This window comes from Anarrhichthys ocellatus, unplaced genomic scaffold (assembly GCF_004355925.1).
Source record: "Anarrhichthys ocellatus isolate YVR2014 unplaced genomic scaffold, GSC_Weel_1.0 scaffold107, whole genome shotgun sequence".
Taxonomy (NCBI): domain Eukaryota; kingdom Metazoa; phylum Chordata; class Actinopteri; order Perciformes; family Anarhichadidae; genus Anarrhichthys; species Anarrhichthys ocellatus.
This window is the reverse complement of record NW_022280137.1, coordinates 194,600-213,812: the sequence shown is the minus strand read 5'-3', so window position 1 is coordinate 213,812 and position 19,213 is coordinate 194,600. Positions and strand designations below refer to the sequence as shown.

Here is a 19,213-nt window from a genome sequence, read left to right as displayed (position 1 = left end):
TGTGTGTGTGTGTGTGTGTGTGTGTGTGTGTGTGTGTGTGTGTGTGTCTTGCAACTCCAGGGAGTCGTCCAGTATCTACATCTCCAAGTATCTGATGGACGAGGGAGCCAAGCTGTTCATCTATGACCCCAAAGTCCTCAAGGAACAAATCATTCATGACCTCTCCCAGCCCAACATCTCAGAGGACAACCCAGGAAGAGGTGTGTGTTTATCTGCCTTTATTACATACGATACATCAGAGAGAGAGAGAGGGGGGGGGAGGGTGACCAACCGTGAGAGCTTCCAGTACCACCCACCAAAAAACTCTGGTCAAATACTTTGATAATTATTATTTAAAGTAATTTTTAGGGAAATGCCATAACATCACTGGTTCCAGCCCCTGAAATGGTAAATTATTTTTTAATCTCATGGGAATTTGTTGTGTAGTAGTTGCAGTAAGAAGTAGGAAAGCAAATCCAAAATGTACACAATGCTAAAACTATAATGGGTTACCAGAGGATTCTTGGTGGTGTTGCATGTAGTTATGTATGTGTTATGTCAAATCTGGTTTTCTTCACCGTCTGACAGAACATTTTTATATCTTTGGGTTTCACTATTTTCTAACATTGTGTAGAAATTGGAAAAAGTCTTAGAAGTAATTCATATTGGGCATTGTATTCTTTGCTTATTCATTGGTACCTCATTTTAAGCAGACGATGTAAAACAGGACAACACAAACTCTGCTGAATGTTTGTTTTTAAAGTTAAAACCATTCCGTCCTTTCTTACGGATGCTGCGCTGTAGCCGAGGTGACACACTTGTTTTTTCTTCCTAGTGTCGGAGCTGGTGACCGTGACCTCCGACCCTTACGAGGCCTGTCAGACTGCACACGCATTGGTCATCTGCACCGAGTGGGACATGTTTAAGGTCACAATCACAGTTTTTTTCCTCCCACCTAATAAATAAATAAAAATATAGACCTTTGAGTCGTCATACCCCGTCTAATTCCACCACAGGAGCTGGACTACGAGAAGATCTACAAGAAGATGCTGAAGCCGGCCTTCATATTTGACGGCCGCAGAGTGCTGGACCACCTCCACTCTCACCTCCAGAACATCGGCTTCCAGGTGAGCGGACGAGAAAACACGCCGCGCCGCGCCTTCACCGCGACGCGTCGCGCACAGAATAAAAATGAAAGCCGCTGCCTTCTCTGTCCGCAGATCGAGACCATCGGTAAGAAGGTGACGGCGACGCGAATCCCCTACACCCCGGCAGCCGTTGGTCCTCGCATAGCCGTCAGTGAACCTCCCACCAAGAAAGCCAAAGTCTAAAACTCACCCACACACACGAACAACATGCAACACATTCCTCTCTCAACCTTTTTAATTGCTGGTGAAACCTTTCATTCAGGTCCAACCCTACTCTGTTGTTGCTACATGCCTAAGGATCAAAAGGGCCAGAGCAGCGGGAGTAACTGCTGCCCTGCAGTAGGTCTGAGGAAAAAGCTGAGCCTTCAGAACTGTGTGACTGTGATCAAGTCATTGGAAGAAATCAAATAGCATTTATCAGCCAAAATATGTCAGATGCAGTCATACATGCACTATTTCAACTAAACACTATTAGATGAGTCTACTTTCCTACAGTATTTACTCTATAATCAAGTATGGTTGCTTAATTGCAAAATACATTTTATACTGTTTTAAAAAAATATTTTTATAAATCATAACTGTATGTCAATCAGTGTTTGTCCTCCGTATCAGTGACTCTTTACTTCGAAAGGATGCAATAAAGTGTGACGCCTGTCCTTCATTTGTGCCTGTTGATTGTTCCGACTCGATGGAAAGAAGAAAAATAAAAGGGACACAAAAAAAGAAAACCAGGAAATGTGCACTGATGAATTTTAATTCTTTAAATACAAATGTACATTTCAAAGGTTTCTTCTGTCCCAACAATCGGTGCAGAAAGTAAACGCACATCTTTCTTGGCCAGGTGAAAAGTCAAAATAGTTTTTTACCTTAAAAAAATTTGTTTGAGCCTAAACTCTCTTTATCAGATACAGATATCAAAGGCACCTCCTCCTCCTCATACTTCTGTATCCGACAAAAGGACAGTTTAAGGCTTGAATTGTACTTTCTCTTCAAGTCTTGAATAATGGAACCCAAAAAAGAAGAACACACCCTCTTTAATGCTTCATTAAATCAGTTGTGAACCAGCAGACATCAAAGAGTTGATAAACGGAGCCAGGGGTCAAAGATCAGTAGCTCTACCTGAAGTCCAGGGCCCCTGAGGGGAGGGAGTTCATGGTTGGTGTGATTTAGGGGCCCCTGTGGTGCAGAGATTGCAAATCACTGCCTCTGCTAACACCAGGTTTCTGCTCATCCAGTTTATCTACAAACCTGCAGGCCTTTAAACGCTGCTTGCTCTCTTTGATCTCCTCTCTCTCAAACGTTATTATTCAGAGTTGGTGAAGGTTAAATAAGCAGAACAAGTGTTGAAAAGGAACAGAATGGTCCCTGTACTTACATGAGGTCTCCTAAATGTCATCGGCCTTGTTTTTGGTTTTGTTTGTTTTTTGTTACTACTCCTATAAAGTTAAGTGTTTCCTGTGCTGCAGCGTACAGTGATGCATTATGGTCCGGCAGGAGTAAAGCCGTCCGTGTAGATGCGTATAGTTGTAGTCGGGTCGACACTAAAGGGAGAAAGCCTCTAGAAGCTGCTGCTGCTGCTTCTATGCTTTTCATTCGGCTATGGGGACTTCTGCTTTTCTCTTCTCCAGTAGATTCTTCAGGAAGAACTCGCCTGTTAGGAGAGAAGACACATGAGAAAAATGTATATTCTCTCTGACCACATGTCATTTGCTTGAGAAGAGCAAACTAAAGCCTTGATCTTTGAATAAGAATTTAAAGGGTAAATTAGGAGAACGATTTCAACATTCTGAAAGTCCATCCGTGAACCGTCCCAACACGGAGCGTGTTTCTCACCTGCTTTGTAGGAGGATCGCACCAGTGGCCCGCTGGCTGTGTAGCTGAAGCCCAGATCATTCCCAACGTTCTCCCAGTGGGCGAACCTCTCCGGAGTAACGTATTCCTCCACCTACACCCAAACACACATCGTCACAGCGTGCTTCACCTTAACCACGTGAGCACATTTATCCGGCAGTGCTGTTTGCCTTAGTAAATGGGCAATGTGTGATGTGCTTACTTTCAGGTGGCGTTTAGTGGGTTGCATGTACTGGCCCAGTGTTAGGCAGTCCACTCCTGCCTCTCGCAGCTCTGCAACATCACCAGAACAGTGTGGTTTAGGAATGTGTTGTGCTTTGCGTTAGGATTGTATCTGTGTGTACACACCGGTCAAGGTGTTGAGTATCTGTTGATCCGTCTCGCCCAGTCCCAGCATGATGGAGGTCTTGGTGAGCCCGGTGGGGTTGACCTTTTTAGCGTGCCTGAGGACACTCAGAGACTGGTCAATGTTGGCTCTGGGGTCACGGACAAACCTACCGACAGATGGACATCATGAGAAATTAAAATAATAAAAAGGGGAAATATACAGCCAGATTACCATAAACAATTAAACTTCCACAGTGCTTCTTCCTTGTTTTTACACTTCTGCACTATTTATCCCAACATAGACTGGATCTGTTGTGCCCCCTGCTGGTCAGTGTGTGTATTACTGTCCTGTTCCCTCTTGTGGCAGAGCTGTAATTGGGTACAGTAACAGCGTTTTTATTTTAAATATCAAATACAAGCTGGAAAGTGTGTGTATGTTAATAATTTATTCAAACAACTACTTAAAAACATTATTTAAATTTTGATTAAAATTATTTTTTATCATGATTTAAATCATTTATATATTTAAATAATAAACTAAATCATTTACTATTTAGAATGTGTGATTGGTGAATTTAAATCTTACAGCCCAATATGACACATTGTTAAGTGCTCTTGCATATCATTGTAAACACATTCTCCCTGTTGTGCAAAGGGCAATATGAATGATATTTATTTATTATACCTCTGCAAGACGATTCAAAAACCCTGCTATGCTTTGGCTTGTTGGGTGATCAGAGGTTAGTGAAAGCTGATGGATCCAAGGCATTCAGGCATTGATCAATGTTGAAACAGAGATTAGATGCTCAACTTCTAACTTTGAGCATTATAAAAAAAAGAAAGAATTAATGACAGCCCGTATATAAAAGGTCGGTATGAATACAGAGGCAATGTGCTGAGGCAGTACCGTTGCAGCTCTCGCACCGTCTCCACGTTGTGGGCATACACATCCAGCCCAGACAGGGCGATCTTCTCTACTGCTGCCAAGTCACCGCGAAAGTCAGGGGTCAGACACTCAACCAGGATGTGAGAGTCCCTGAGATGAGGATGACAAAAATGCTTATTTATTCATTTTGCACTGCTATTAAGATACAAACACCCGATGAATCCAAACATGACGGGAGTTTATACCTTTCCTTCAGGTTGGAGACGGTCTTAGCAAAGTGATCTGCCCCTCCATCAGCAATATCTGCAAAAGTAAAATATAAATGTGACTACAGGGCATCACTGTTAGCTAATATTTTGAAAAGTTAGTTGGTTATTTTGAATTGGTGGACGTTTGTGTTTCTTAAAATCTATTAGGAGGAAACGTGTATTCTGTAAAAACTGTGGTGGAAAATATGACGAATACTGTTTTGAAAACCTTGTATTTTTGCTGATTTATAAGTTGCATGACGAACTGACTGACCAGATTTAAAGCAACCACAAACTAACTCAGATCCCTCCCTGATGAAGATAATAGTAGCCAAAAACATTTGGGGAACAAAGCACGGTATGTTTGGAAAGATATGTGCAACGTGTTAAATGTGGCTGGACTTATACTGAAGCTTACGTGTGTGCGTGTGTGTGCTTGTGTGTGTGTGTTGTTAATGTTTTTTAAAAAAGCGAGGGTTCCTTTTCCCCTTGTGAAATTTGAAATTTCCCTGCGAGCAGCGATGTAACGTTGCTCCAGTAGGTAGGTGCATTGCGTTAGGGAGCCGTTACCGTCTCTGTCCACTGAGGTGAGAACCACGTAGTCCAGCCCCCAGGCCGCGATGGCCTTGGCTGTATTGTAGGGCTCGTCTGGGTCCAGAGGTGGAGGCCGACGAGCCGTCTTTATGGAGCAGAACCTGCAACCCCGGGTACACGTGTCCCCCATCAGCTACATACAGAGAGGGACAAAAATAAATTAAAAAACTCTGTGATATGCATGTCGTATGACAGGAGCAGATGATCCACACAGATATCATAAGATGTTTTCTTAAAATATATATACCAAGCATTGGTTTATTAAATGTGTGGATTATGGATTTTACATCAATCTTTTGAATAAAGCAGCTTAGGTTAGCCTGTGGAGACACGTACACATTTACAAGATCTACAGAGATCAGCTTTTATTGTCAATAAAGTGTGCTTGGTTTTTTTTGGTGAAAAAGGTGTGCTGACACTTTTCTATAACTGTCAGTAAAATTCAGTTGCACCACAAAGCCAGTGTGCCGGGAGACTAACCATGATGGTGGCTGTGGCTGTGGCGTATTCTCCTCCTCCCCAGCATTCCCCGATGTTAGGACACCTGGCCTCCTCACACACCTGAGGAAAAAAAAACACACACACACAATCCTCAAATGCACAAGAAGCGACACCGGGTTCCCGGACTTGATCAGATATATTAGTCTCCATGGTGAAACTCACTATATCACTACAGCCCGTGATATATTTGAAGAATACAGCCGAAGCAAGCGTTTCTTTTGCGAATGGGTCTCAAGATATCAGAGTGACTGACTTTATTTACCTTCTAGCTAAATACTTGGCTGGGTCCAGACCTTTGGATCCGCCCACTCCACTGAGTTTGAGTGGAAACAGAGTGTAACGAGTTCACAATTCTGTATGATATCAGGCATAAATATCACAGCTATCAATCAAAATTCTCCATAAGCAAACCACCATTCTCTGTATTGATGAACACGGTCTAAATGTTGAAATTATTTTCTGTTCTTTGAACTAAAAGGCTGTATAAACTGTCTATTAATACTTGACAGAACGTGTCAAATATTAATAATAAATATTAAAAATGATCCAAAAAAATGTAATCTGATGGTCATGCTCTAAGAGTATGAATAACATTTGTTAAAAATATAAAAAAATGAAATAACATTGTAAGGATATGTTGTGACCCATCCATCAACGGGTACATGTCGTGTCAATGCCTCGCCCAGTTTCTCCGCTCACTTATGCGGACTGTTCCTTTAACTTGTCGCCAGTCTACAAAACTTACTGTGTGCAGGTTGAGGTCTCTCAGTGTGTTCTTCAGCCGGTTGAAGTTTTTCCCGATGGGGATCTCCGTCTTCAGCCATGGAGGAAGCCGCAGCCTGTCACAAAGAAACATCAGCAGAGACGCTCACTGAATGTGCAAGAGAGCTCTGGTCTCTGAGAAGCCGTGGATCAAATCATCTTCACCACACACACACACTGGGATACAGGACATTCTGTGAAAATTAAACTTTGAAAAACACTTTTATAAATAAAATAACCAGATGGGAATGCTACCTGAAAGGCAAATCAATATATTTTTTTATGAATCAGAAATCTTGTATATTCCTAAACCTTAAAGCAGTCCTAGTGAATAATGTAGGTTGTTACTGTTTTTTTATGTACACACCTATTTCAACCTACTCGTATGTACATAGTAGTTGTGTTTATTTAAACAATAATAACGAGGACATGTCGGCTCAGATTTCTTTTTTTTTTTTTTTTAAATGGACTTCAGTTAATATTCCATTTAAATAATAATAATAAAAACCCTTTTTTAAATTCACAACAGTAATGCTTGAAATATACTTTAACTATAACCCTGGTATGAATAATGCAAGACAAACAATACCTAGTGTGCAGATGGACACACAATGTACATACATGCATATATCATTACGGAGTATAAATACATATATTCCACACTGTTTGCTGTGTCAGTCACAGTCATCTATACTGTTTGTGTTTACTAATACTTGTCTCTTACACTGACAACTTTCATGTGGCCTAACGGTTACCAATGACAACAAAACCACTTCCTGGTAAACTAGAACTGATTCAGATTCAAGTGATTCAATGAAGCGCAGAAGGGATTCCATGTAAAAGCAGAGGGCCCAGCAGGGTTTCACAATAGATGCATGTGTAGCCTAGTGGGAAAACTGATGCTTGATTCATTTCTGCACAGTCTTGTAGATGGTCTTTGAACCCTTCTGATAACACTCTACACTCACAGATACAATAGACTGTGAGAATTGTTAGTTCTCTATTGAATAGAGAACTAACAATTCCCATGTTGTCCCCCATGTTTACCACAATCTCTCTGCTGTCTCACCTCTCTCCCTTCCCTCTCTTCAGGTTGCCTCTGTACTCTGCCCACTTGCTTTTCTCAGATAATTCCCCTGAAATGAAGTCTTGTAGATCGGGCCCGTCGTCACTCAGCAGCTCCTTCTTTCTCTCAGTCCGGTCTGGGGAGGATTTTGCCACAGTCGTCAGACTGCTGGTGTAAACCTGCAGAGGAAGGGCTGAGGTGAGGTTCAGGGCTCACTACTTCACAGAGATACTTCATATAATATTATGCTGTCGGGATGTTTACGAGTCCGTATAATATGCTACTTATTGGGGGAGTTATAAACTGCCTTATTGTCAATCCGGCTTAGTTACAAAACATCCGAGGCCCATGGCCAGGCTCACAGCTGACGGTCTCCGTTGACAGATTACCCAGACCGTCGGTGTTTGTCAGTTGGAGAATACTCGAGCAGTGAAAATACTCACATGTGGGATGCATCTGGGACTCAGCCATAGATGATTTGCGGAAAAACGGCCAGCAACACAGCAACTTCGTTTTAGCAGCGCCATGACTTTAGCTAGCAGGCGACTGTCATTGGCAACAAACCTCGACGATCGGCTGCTTTGGTCTGGTGCTGCGTTCATGTGGTGTACACAGAGTGGGAAGATACACAATCCTGCTTTTCTCCGATGTAGTGCGTTCACTGGTCGGTTCCAACACTGGTTAAATGCACTAACCAAGTTTAATTTATGGAAAAAAATATTTCAAACTGTATTTAACAAGGTTAGTCCTATTGAGGTTGAAAACCTCTTTTGTGCAACAAAGAAAGAGAGCTGAAGTGACTACTATCCGACTAGACGTGATTCGGTCTTTATAAATGGATATGAATGCGGCAGAGCTAACTAGGAGGAAATGTCGTTGACATATTGACATTAAAACAACTTCTGTATGTCGGTTGGTATTTGTTCCCAGTTTTCCAGCTACAGGATTTTGCTCACTGTACATTTCTGTTATAACTATATAACCAACATACACCATGCAAATAATCATGACGTTCCTCGATTGTTTGATAATGCCTGGTCACAGCACGTACGTGCTCTACAATTGCGTCGTGACGTCCTTCCTTCCCCCTTTCCTTTGCTACCGACGAGGTGAGGATAGCTGAAAAACTATTCCTTGAGTTTCATCTAACTCCATCTGTGTCAATTAAGCCTGTTTTTGGCTTATGTTTATACCACCAGATGCAGACATTATTATGGTTCACTACATAAGCTGTATTTTGCCTTTACTTTAGGTTTGTTAAGAAATATCTTAGTTGTTTTTCCATCGGTTAACGTTACGCTGTCTGTCTGAGGCCTGGCGTTGTAGCGCCGGGTATCCGTGCTCAGGGCCGCTGCACGTTCAATAACATATAAAATACATTCACGTATTCTTGTGGCGTCAGCTGCTAATTACGCACATTACTGTGTAGCAAAATGATTCCTGCTCAGCGATACACATGTGTGACAACCGGTGTCAGTGCCCAATGTAGCATTCCGTTAGCATTAGCACAGTGCTAGTTGATGTGGCTGTGCTCAGCTGCTCATGCTAGACACTTTTCATAACTATGTCCAGATTTACAGTAGGTGCACTGTCGCATGAAACCAAACATTGTCCTGTAGTTGTGGGATGTACAACATGGCAGGTCAACATTGAATGCTAAGTAAAGCTAATGAAAGTAAAGCTGTCGTGTACCATAAGGGATGCAAACAAGCTTCAGAGCGTAAAACACTCACTGTGTCTCTTTTACAGAATGAAGACCATTCTCAGCAGTCAGACTGTCGAACTCCCCGACAATGGTAAGAAACCGGTGATTGATGCATGCTCTTTGAGGTACCTGTATTTAACTTCTTACTTGTGTAAAGTGTGGCTTCTTACACCTTTTCCGTGTGCGTCTCTTGCAGTCGAGGTGAGGTTGAAGGGGCGGACGGTGACGGTCAAGGGGCCCCGTGGCAAACTCGTCAGGGAGTTCAACCACATCAACCTGGAGCTCAGTCTGCTGGGCAAGAAACAGAAGAAGGTACGGAGGAACACGGTTCCATTATGAAGCGTACTGTGGCTGGCACTTCAGTGCCATACTGTAACAGCAATGTGTAGGCAGGCTCAAATACCACTGGGCAAATTGATTGAATGGTTACCACGAAAACCCATTTGTAGAATGTTAAATTGTTGCTTGTATCATCACAAGTAAGTTGGATACCAATAACCTTGTACTGATGCACTTAAATAATTCAGAAGGGCAGAAGATCTGCTCTGTTTTTTTGATCATCTGTCAGTCGTTGTTTTTGTTTTTTTAAATGAATATTAATCTGAAAATTGCCAGTAACTTGTTAAAATGGCCAGAGCAATATCCCAGAGATGTCAGTGATGTCTTGGAGTTGCTTGTTTTCTGGCACTGAGTCATGAGTCGCCGTGCTGTCTTCCTCAGCTTCGTGTGGATAAATGGTGGGGAAACCGAAAGGAGCTGGCCACCGTCCGCACCATCTGCAGCCACGTCCAGAACATGATCAAGGGAGTCACTTTGGTGAGACTACAGTTGAATTTGTCTGATGCTGTTTTGAGTTATTGACAAAGGCTAATTGTACCGGTGCCAAACTGCTATTATAAGATCTGTGCCCAGTCTCTATGGTGGGATTAGTGTGTTTTGTAGTGGTATGGTTTCTGTTCCGCCTGGCTGTGAGAACAATATATTTAGTTTGCCTCTACGCCTCGGCTCAATGCCTCTGTCGCTTCTGTCTCACTGCAGGGTTTCCGGTACAAAATGCGCTCTGTGTACGCCCATTTCCCAATCAACGTGGTCATGCAGGAGGGTGGAGCTATGGTGGAGATCAGGAACTTCCTGGGAGAGAAGTACATCCGCCGTGTTAGAATGAGGAATGGTGAGTCTGCAAGTTTTGGGAATATTGTAGTTGGGGGGGGGGAATCCAAGAATCCCAAGTTTTTAAAATGTGCTAATTTGTGACTGTAATTTGATCCCATTGTGAATGGAAAAATGATTTTTTTATATCTCTTCCCCAGGTGTGAATTGTGCCGTCTCAACTGTCCAGAAGGACGAGCTGGTGCTGGAGGGTAACGACATTGAGCTGGTGTCAAACTCGGGTACGCTGTCGCCTTTTTCTCCACAGCTGTTCTATATGGCGCAGCAGCTTTTCTCCACATCAGAGGGGAACGATTCATAACATTACCACTGCTAACATCCTCCCCCATGTTCAGACCCATACATTCTGCTTTCCGGTTGTTAAAACTCTCCTCAACTTCAATGTTGGATTGTATGTCATTATTTCCTCAGCAGGCTCCCTTTTATAATCATTTTGATTCATCGATGCTGCCTTAAAGCTTGGTGTAATAATACTTTAAACATGGATCTAACAGTGCCTCAGATATACCTCACCAACCCACTGACTTCAGTTAACTATAACCTCAAGAATGTCGGCACCTTTTTATTGTCTACATTGGAACATATTGTACAAATTCTACCATCACTTTACCTCAGTTTAGTTTTTATTCGTATTTCCTTATAATTACCTTCTCCAGCACTGTTACTCCCTGACACCAGATCATTCATTTTTGATATTGGTTATCTATAGAATCACTTTTCATGTGATGTGGATTTAACTACCATTACGTCATTACAAATGTGAAATACTGAGCCACAACATCACGACTGTCATGATGTTAGTACTTCCTGATTCTCCAGTGCTCCTCAGTCTGATCTTCAGTCTCTCCTTTCCTCCTCCATCATTGTTGTGTTGCTCATCATCCCAACTTCTCTCTGTTCCAGCTGCGCTGATCCAACAGGCCACCACAGTCAAAAATAAGGATATCAGGAAGTTCTTGGACGGTATCTACGTGTCTGAGAAGGGAACAGTGGAATCGTCTAAGTAAACTTTACATCTGCACTCGTTGAGGTCAGACACTGCTGCCAAAGCCCATTTTCTTTATCTTTGCATGTTCCTTACACTCTGATGTGTTGGTGGCAATGCAGCCACATGTTTCTGTTCTGTAGTTGCTCTTTCCTCTGTTAGATTCTGCAATATGGTAATTTACTGATACTTTTTTCACTCAGTAATCTGATTGTTTTCAGGATTAATCATATTAAATAGCAGAAAATGGTAAAAAAAAAAAAAAAAAACAGATCCTTAAATACTCTTTTAATCTGACCAACAATACAAAAGTATCACTGAGAATATTTGTCATATATGATAAAGAAAAGCTTCAAAACCGTATATTTTAGAAGCTAGAACCTGCAACAATTGATCAACAATCGACCAAAAAAAGTTAATAAATGTGTTGGAAGAATAATTGTACTCTTGATTAGTCATGACTGTTCCTTTTAGTTTTCTGGTATTTAAAAGAAAATGTAATTCACAACTGAGATACTGCCTTGAGTGTCATTTCTAAAATAGAATAGTTTATGGAGGATGCCTCTTTTATGGGACTTCAAAACTCGTTACATGAAAGTTAACCATCAGTATTTATATTTCTTTATAGTTGATGTGGGCCCACACAGTTTTGTGAAACAATACATGGATCATATCACCACAACATGGTTCCACTGGAGGTCTATAATTAGCACTGAACTGTTGTCCAGCCGTATGTTTTTTGCTTCAGATGCCTTGTCGTGTTTTTGAGTTTAATTTCCTCATTTAAGACTAACCGCCGCATCTAAAATCTGATTTATTGCAATGTTTTCTGAAGAAACTAGACGTCTGCTTTATTAGTGCTCATGTCATTCAGGCCTCAGTAATTTAGCATATTGTGGTAATTTATATGTGTTTTTCTTTTCAGAGGCCTCAGTCTAAAAGGCCACCGTGGTCAGAAAGGACATCAGGAAGTTCCTGGACGTCTTCCAAGTCAGCGAGAAGACTACTGTGGTGGAGCAAGATGCAGAATTGTTCACCATGTCCTGTTATGACCAATAAAACTACCATCTTTTCCAGTCAATCTGTCTGCTGCATCTTTATGTCACATTTATTTGTACCACTTGGAAGACAAAGTTTAGTTTGTCACTGTACACAGGGTTGCACAACAAAATGCAGTTGTATTTCCATTCCGCTACTTAAGAAAAGCGCACGAATACTATTAGCCTAACATGAAGCATTCATTTAGTCTCGCAGCATGAGAACATGAAGTCTAGTGGCCGAAGTAGACACGTAATGGTGACTCCAAAGTATAAATGGAAAATGAGTTGTAATGTGAACGAAGGAGAAGACCTTCATTAAAAAGAAAAGTCACTACTTGTTCATACCCAAGTGTTGTAGACAAACTTAAAATTGTTAATTGTATGAGTAACAAATACTAGAAAAAATAAAGCCTTAGCATTGTGAAATAAAACTAAAAATAACAAACATAATTTAAATGTTTCGGTATTTTAGCAATGTCTTTGTCATACAGTGGAAAGTATTCAGACCCCTTTAAATTTTTCACTCTGTTCATTGCAGCCATTTGCTAAAATCAAAAGTTCATTTTATTTCTCATTAATGTACACTCAGCACCCCATCTTGACAGAAAAAAACAAATGTAGAAATTTTTGCAAATTTATTAAAAAAGAAAAACTGAAATATCACATGGTCATAAGTATTCAGACCCTTTGCTGTGACACTCATATTTAACTCACATGCTGTCCATTTCTTCTGATCCTCCTTGAGATGGTTCTACTCCTTCATTGGAGTCCAGCTGTGTTTAATTAAACTGATTGGACTTGATTAGGAAAGGCACACACCTGTCTATAGAAGACCTTACAGCTCACAGTGCATGTCAGAGCAAATGAGAATCATGAGGTCGAAGGAACTGCCCAAGGAGCTCAGAGACAGAATTGTGGCAAGGCACAGATCTGGCCAAGGTTACAAAAGAGTTTCTGCAGCACTCAAGGTTCCTAAGAGCACAGTGGCCTCCATAATCCTTAAATGGAAGAAGTTTGGGACGACCAGGACTCTTCCTAGACCTGGCCGTCCAGCCAAACTGAGCAATCGTGGAAGAAGAGCCTTGGTGAGAGAGGTAAAGAAGAACCCAAAGATCACTGTGGCTGAGCTCCAGAGATGCAGTAGGGAGATGGGAGAAAGTTCCACAAAGTCAACTATCGCTGCAGCCCTCCACCAGTCTGGGCTTTATGGCAGAGTGGCCCGACGGAAGCCTCTCCTCAGTGCAAGACATATGAAAGCCCGCATAGAGTTTGCCAAAAAACACATGAAGGACTCCCAGACTATGAGAAATAAGATTCTCTGGTCTGATGAGACCAAGATTGAACTTTTTGGTGTTAATTCTAAGCGGTATGTGTGGAGAAAACCAGGCACTGCTCATCACCTGCCCAATACAATCCCCACAGTGAAACATGGTGGTGGCAGCATCATGCTATGGGGGTGTTTTTCAGCTTCAGGGACAGGACGACTGGTTGCAATTGAAGGAAAGATGAATGCGGCCAAGTACAGAGATATCCTGGAAGAAAACCTCTTCCAGAGTGCTCTGGACCTCAGACTGGGCTGAAGGTTCACCTTCCAACAAGACAATGACCCTAAGCACACAGCTAAAATAACAAAGCAGTGGCTTCGGAACAACTCTGTGACCAGTCTTGACTGGCCCAGCCAGAGCCCTGACCTAAACCCAATTGAGCATCTCTGGAGAGACCTGAAAATGGCTGTCCACCAACGTTCACCATCCAACCTGACGGAACTGGAGAGGATCTGCAAGGAAGAATGGCAGAGGATCCCCAAATCCAGGTGTGAAAAACTTGTTGCATCATTCCCAAGAAGACTCATGGCTGTACTAGCTCAAAAGGGTGCTTCTACTCAATACTGAGCAAAGGGTCTGAATACTTATGACCATGTGATATTTCAGTTTTTGTTTTTTAATAAATTTGCACAAATTTCTACATTTGTTTTTTTCTGTCAAGATGGGGTGCTGAGTGTACATTAATGAGAAATAAAATGAACTTTTTTGATTTTAGCAAATGGCTGCAATGAAACAAAGAGTGAAAAATTTAAAGGGGTCTGAATACTTTCCGTACCCACTGTATATTTAGTTTGTCATGTCAGGTGTGGGTCTCCATACTTTCTGGGGTTTAACATGTAGCTGCTTGCTGTGTCATGAAGATGTTGCTCTTTGGTTTAGCTGCTGTTTAGGGTCTGGGATCGGTTTGATCCAGGGCTGCATCGAACGAATCCGGTTGTCAGAAGCTGTTGGACATCACAGTGATGTAGCCTCCACCACAGGACACCACACCCATAGTCTCCAGCACTCGCCTCACTGATGTTTGAGACCAGTTTCTCAGGTTTAACTTTGCAAAGGGTTGTTTCTACAGCTTTCACATCATTTAGTTTCCTAAACTAAAACATTGTAATGTCAGTGTTGAAACAAATTGAATGTCATTGCACTCACAGCCATTAATGCAGCCTCCCCGCTATATAAATTCAGATTCAGGTAACACAGTGTCCCCCTATTCAAAATGTATACTGCAAAGTCAATCTCAAATGTGGAATTTAGGAGTGCAACAGTAATGCATTAAAATCCGAGATGGCAGGACACATGTCTCCATGTCTCTTTGTCCTATGAGATGTCTTTCTTTTTATATTTTTTACTGTTTGTTTTGCTTTGAAGTTTAAAATCTGTGTGTCACAATACTGACAACACGCTGCTGACCATGTTGAGTTGAGTCTTTTTCACCGTTTTAGATCTTTTCGCTGGACATTTAAAAAAACCTCCAGCTCCAGCCCCACAGTGACTGTGGGGCTCGGCAGGACGAAGAAGAGGATGAGAGTTAAGAGCAGGAAAAAAGAGGCTGAGAGAAAGCGCTGCAGAAATATCTTCTCTTCTTTCAGTGTCAGCCTGTTGCCTTGGCCTCCGTGTTGCCTTGGCCTCCACAACATTATTCATTTGAGCATTCATTGATTTTTATTGTGGAAACATGGTATCAGTCAACAAATCAAAGGGCACCAAATCACACGCTGTGGCGTCAAAGTAAATATTAGAAAAAGGAGTGAATTCCAGGAAACTTTCACCTGAGAAACAAAGGCTTTTTACAGCGACTCTAATATGTGATTATATTTCTCTCTATTGGGAATCAAATTTTAATGTAAAAATCTGAGTTATGCTTTATACAATTTTATGTACATTAATTGTCATTCTTACCCCTCCACCGTCAGCGTCTCGACATGTGCTCTTTTAAATCAGAAATTTAAGTTTGAGATGGACACTTGTATTTTTTGTCCTCCTATAGAGACAACAATTGAACATGTGTCCTTTCAGTATATACATAGACATGCATTTTGAAAAGATATACAAAACTGTGTGCCCTTGAAAGTTAAAAAAAACAAAAGCAATTGCATAATCTTTCAAAACAATAACCAACCATACTCACTTGCTCAATCTTAATGATCAGAACATTTAACTGGGTAATACTCGTAGCATACTCATTACTTATTATAGTATATGATTAGTGTCATATTTTATTCTAAATCATTATAAGTCAGTCCTTGTTTTCTCAGCTTTATGTTGTATGAACTATGTGGTGCTGCTATCTTGGTCAGGACACTCCTGAAAAAGAGGTTGAAATAAAGTTACATTATATTTACATCATGCATGGAGTCTAATAGAGACCCTTCTTTTAATTAATATCTGATTAATTTGTTAAGTTTTAACATTCGCAATTAGATAGAATTTAGAAAAGAATAACAAAAGAAATCCCCAAATGAACTATTTATTATCTCTAGTATATACTATATACATTTTAAATATATTCATATTTCCTCTCTTGATAACCCTATTTACTGTCCCCTTGCTCTTTATTTCATAATTTGGGTGGTTTATTTGTTTTTATTTTTATTGCTGTGTAAATCATTTTTGAAAAACAACCAAACGCACGTTCAGTGACGCACACCCACTAACTCCCGGTTGTACGTCATCTTCAGGCGACAGAATCCAGCTTCGCGCCAAGCAGTTGGATGATTAAATTACTTTTTCTGACAACAAGCCTGACCGTAAACTGCGAGAAAGCTGTTTATAATGGTGAGTTACACATTTCATCCGCTCTGTCTGCAAGCTGTCAGTATAAACAACGTGGTCACAAAACGCGAAAAGAATCCTGTTGTCTTGTTGAACTTCTGCTGCTGTTGAAACGTAAGACCAATGCTCAGTGTTAGCTGCAGCTAAAGATGAGCAAGTGTTCCTCAAAGACAGCGAGTACACGTTGAGTTGATAATAGTTTGCTCTGTTGTAACTAGCTAACAGTTGACATGTTCCTGCTGTTTCCTTAGAGTTTAAATGATGCACTTTTCCCTAAAATGAAAAAAATCAATGTCAGAGGAGGAAATCTTCAAACTGTAAAGCATACATTTTTGTATCCAGTATGCAACGTTAACGTTGTACGTGACGTCAGATAAATGTAATGTGTGTGCTCAGTCAATAACCTCGTTATCCGGTTAAACGTCATAACGTTACATGTCTACTGTCCGCGCGCAGGACATCAGGCGGTTCTTTACACCGACTTCAGACAAGCCTGCGGTGCAGAAACCAGCTCCACCCGGAAACGTCAAAACAGAGAAGAAGAAGAAGAAGAATCCTCTCTCTTCCGACGAGGAAGTGAAGAAGAAGGAGACCACCAAGGCAAGGAAATGATGTCGCGCCCCCCCCTGCCCTCCTTTCAGTGATTCATCTGTTTCATTATTCCTCATGTTTCGTTGTGGTTCATGTGCTTCAGGTGAAAAGCTCCGGACCAGAGGAGAGACGGAAGGACAGTGACTCAAAACGAAGGAAGCATATAGTCATAGAATCCGGTAAGCATGAGTCTGAGCTTCTACATCATCCCCCTGCACCATGATGCTCCTGTGTTATTGTTACATCCGAGGCACAGAGCAAAGCATCTGTTCCATCTTTGATATGCAGAGGGATGTTCTGTAATAATCACCGTTGCTGAGAAGGTTTTTCTAGGCTGACAATCCGATTGAATTGCCATTCAGACCTCCCTGCGTCTTCTCTTCATGGCGCGTCCTTGTTTTTCTGTCTGTCCAGACTCCGAGGATGAGAAGCCAGCGAGGAAGTCGAAGAAGTCCCCCAAAGAGAAACGGACTACGAGCAAAACGAAGCCACCGCCCAAAAAAGATCCTGTGCAGTATGTCTCTGAAACAGGTAATGGGTCGGTGGTTTCTCCTTATACTGCAGACACACATGCTTGAACCGTGCAACATGACCTGACGTCCATGTCGTGACTAATTGTCACATTTACCTTGATGACGATGAGGGGATCAGAGATGATCTCATACTTAAGTGTAGCCGTAGTCTGCACGGCTTTGAAATCTGACTTCCACGGAGAAGAACATATATTAGTTTATGGTCTGTCATACCAGCTAGAATCTAGCTGGTATGAAAGACAGCTGGAAGTGCAACAGGCAAAATGCATCCATTCATGTCATAATGTTAATAATTAGGGAAACACATTAGTAGGAAGATGGGTCCAGCTTGAATTTGAGGAATGAAGTACATTTATTGAAGATATATTTTGATTTGATTTCTCTTTTTTTGTTTGTAGACTCAGACAGCGACAACTTTCAGTCTTTGAAGAAGGTCTCCAAACCCAAGCAGAACGGCACGGCCAAACCGACAAAAGCAGGTGCCAGCGCTGCTCGTCCAGGAGTCAAAGAGGGGCTCAAGTCTCCGTCCAGGCCCTCCACCACACAGGGGAAAGCTGTGCTGAAGTCTCCCGTCACCCCAAAGTCAGCTCCGCCTCCTCCGCACAAACAAACCCCCACCTCGGTACTCGACTACTTCGGCAGCGCGGTGGTCCAGCGGTCCGATAAGAAGCTCGTAGCCAGCACCAAGCGAAAGGCCGTGAGTGCTTTTTCATCCAAAACGTCAACATTCGGGGCTTTCTGAGTGTCACCCACTGAACCCTTTACTGAACTGTTTTTTTCGGCCTTTCATCTTAGTAGCAAATAAGAATCTGTTTACAACAAACTGACTTTGTTTAAAAACTCATCTTCTCCTCAGCCAACTCAGGAAGCAGATGATCCGATGAGTGATGAGCAAATCGCCAAACAGCTGCAGATGGAGGAGGACATGATGGAGGTATCAGTATAACAGCACTAGTAGTTACAGCAGAGACAAGTAGTCCATTGAGAGAAAATGTGTTTTAATCTTCAACTGTTTTGGTTTTCATGTAATGTTGCCCAAATTTTAAGAGTTTTATTATTTATTTGATATGAATTGTAAACTGAATACCTTTGGGTTGTAGACTCTTAGTTGGATAACACAAACAGATTGAAGCTGTTATGTTAGGCCATGGAAAATTACAATGGCTTTCTTTTTTACACTTTTTAAACATTTTTAGACAAAAAGATTAATCTGAGAAAATAATCTGCAGATTCATCGATAATGAAAATAAGTGTTCGTGTAGTATTTGTTATGTAGTGTGCCTGCCTGTAAGGGTATGAAGGTGGTGCACCCAAAGTTAAGAACCTAAAACGTTTGCCTCTTATGTCTGGAAATGTGAAAAATAGAAATATGAATCTTTTGGAGAATTACTGAAATTTAAATAATGATATAATGTTTGCTTGAATACTTGAATGTAAAAACTCCCAGGAGTAACGCAGACAACTACATTTGCTGCTCAGTTACAACCTTTATTCAAAGTCTGCTTTCTCATTCTCGTACTTTCTCGATCCAACCTCACTCAGCTGGAAAAGCAGGTCCATGAGGACGAGGAATTTGCCAAAACTCTGGCCATGCTGGATGAGGAGCCTCAAGCTAAGAAGGTCTTATAAAAAAACAACAACACAAAGGAATGTCTGCTTTTTTTGAATCTCGGTGGTTGTTGAATGTGTGTGTGTGTGTGTGTGTGTGTGTGTGTGTGTGTGTGTGTGTGTGT

At 41.5% G+C, this 19,213-nt stretch overlaps 4 protein-coding genes across 7 annotated transcripts in view; 3 read left to right on the top strand and 1 right to left on the bottom strand.

Moving 5' to 3' along the window:
* The window catches only part of ugdh (UDP-glucose 6-dehydrogenase), a 5,411-nt gene extending 3,623 nt beyond the window's left edge, over nt 1-1,788 (top strand). For both annotated transcript variants that reach the window (XM_031876359.1, XM_031876358.1), the window contains exons 9-12: nt 61-200; nt 815-906; nt 996-1,106; nt 1,200-1,788. In XM_031876359.1, coding sequence (XP_031732219.1) covers nt 61-200; nt 815-906; nt 996-1,106; nt 1,200-1,310 — 454 coding nt within the window. In that variant the 3' untranslated portion in view covers nt 1,311-1,788. The remainder of the gene's footprint in view (nt 1-60; nt 201-814; nt 907-995; nt 1,107-1,199) is intronic.
* Nucleotides 1,789-1,865: 77 nt separating this feature from the next.
* lias (lipoic acid synthetase) lies at nt 1,866-7,970 on the bottom strand. The gene is made up of 11 exons (XM_031876360.1): nt 7,806-7,970; nt 7,366-7,541; nt 6,280-6,373; nt 5,514-5,594; nt 5,010-5,166; nt 4,437-4,494; nt 4,213-4,341; nt 3,327-3,472; nt 3,181-3,251; nt 2,961-3,072; nt 1,866-2,778 (listed from the first exon to the last, which is right to left on the bottom strand). Exons 1-11 carry the CDS (start codon nt 7,962-7,964, stop codon nt 2,717-2,719), a joined length of 1,245 nt encoding a protein of 414 aa, XP_031732220.1. The 5' UTR covers nt 7,965-7,970; the 3' UTR covers nt 1,866-2,716.
* Nucleotides 7,971-9,049: 1,079 nt separating this feature from the next.
* Nucleotides 9,050-12,303, top strand: rpl9 (ribosomal protein L9). The gene is made up of 7 exons (XM_031876327.1): nt 9,050-9,158; nt 9,264-9,379; nt 9,788-9,883; nt 10,106-10,238; nt 10,378-10,458; nt 11,141-11,267; nt 12,148-12,303. The coding sequence occupies exons 1-6, from the start codon at nt 9,113-9,115 to the stop codon at nt 11,242-11,244; spliced, it is 576 nt and encodes a 191-aa protein (XP_031732187.1). The 5' UTR covers nt 9,050-9,112; the 3' UTR covers nt 11,245-11,267; nt 12,148-12,303.
* A 3,947-nt stretch (nt 12,304-16,250) lies between these two features.
* rfc1 (replication factor C (activator 1) 1) overlaps nt 16,251-19,213 on the top strand; it is a 10,420-nt gene continuing 7,457 nt past the window's right edge. For all 3 annotated transcript variants that reach the window (XM_031876332.1, XM_031876333.1, XM_031876331.1), the window contains exons 1-7: nt 16,251-16,359; nt 16,813-16,956; nt 17,051-17,126; nt 17,362-17,478; nt 17,879-18,177; nt 18,337-18,414; nt 19,023-19,100. In XM_031876332.1, coding sequence (XP_031732192.1) covers nt 16,357-16,359; nt 16,813-16,956; nt 17,051-17,126; nt 17,362-17,478; nt 17,879-18,177; nt 18,337-18,414; nt 19,023-19,100 — 795 coding nt within the window. In that variant the 5' untranslated portion in view covers nt 16,251-16,356. The remainder of the gene's footprint in view (nt 16,360-16,812; nt 16,957-17,050; nt 17,127-17,361; nt 17,479-17,878; nt 18,178-18,336; nt 18,415-19,022; nt 19,101-19,213) is intronic.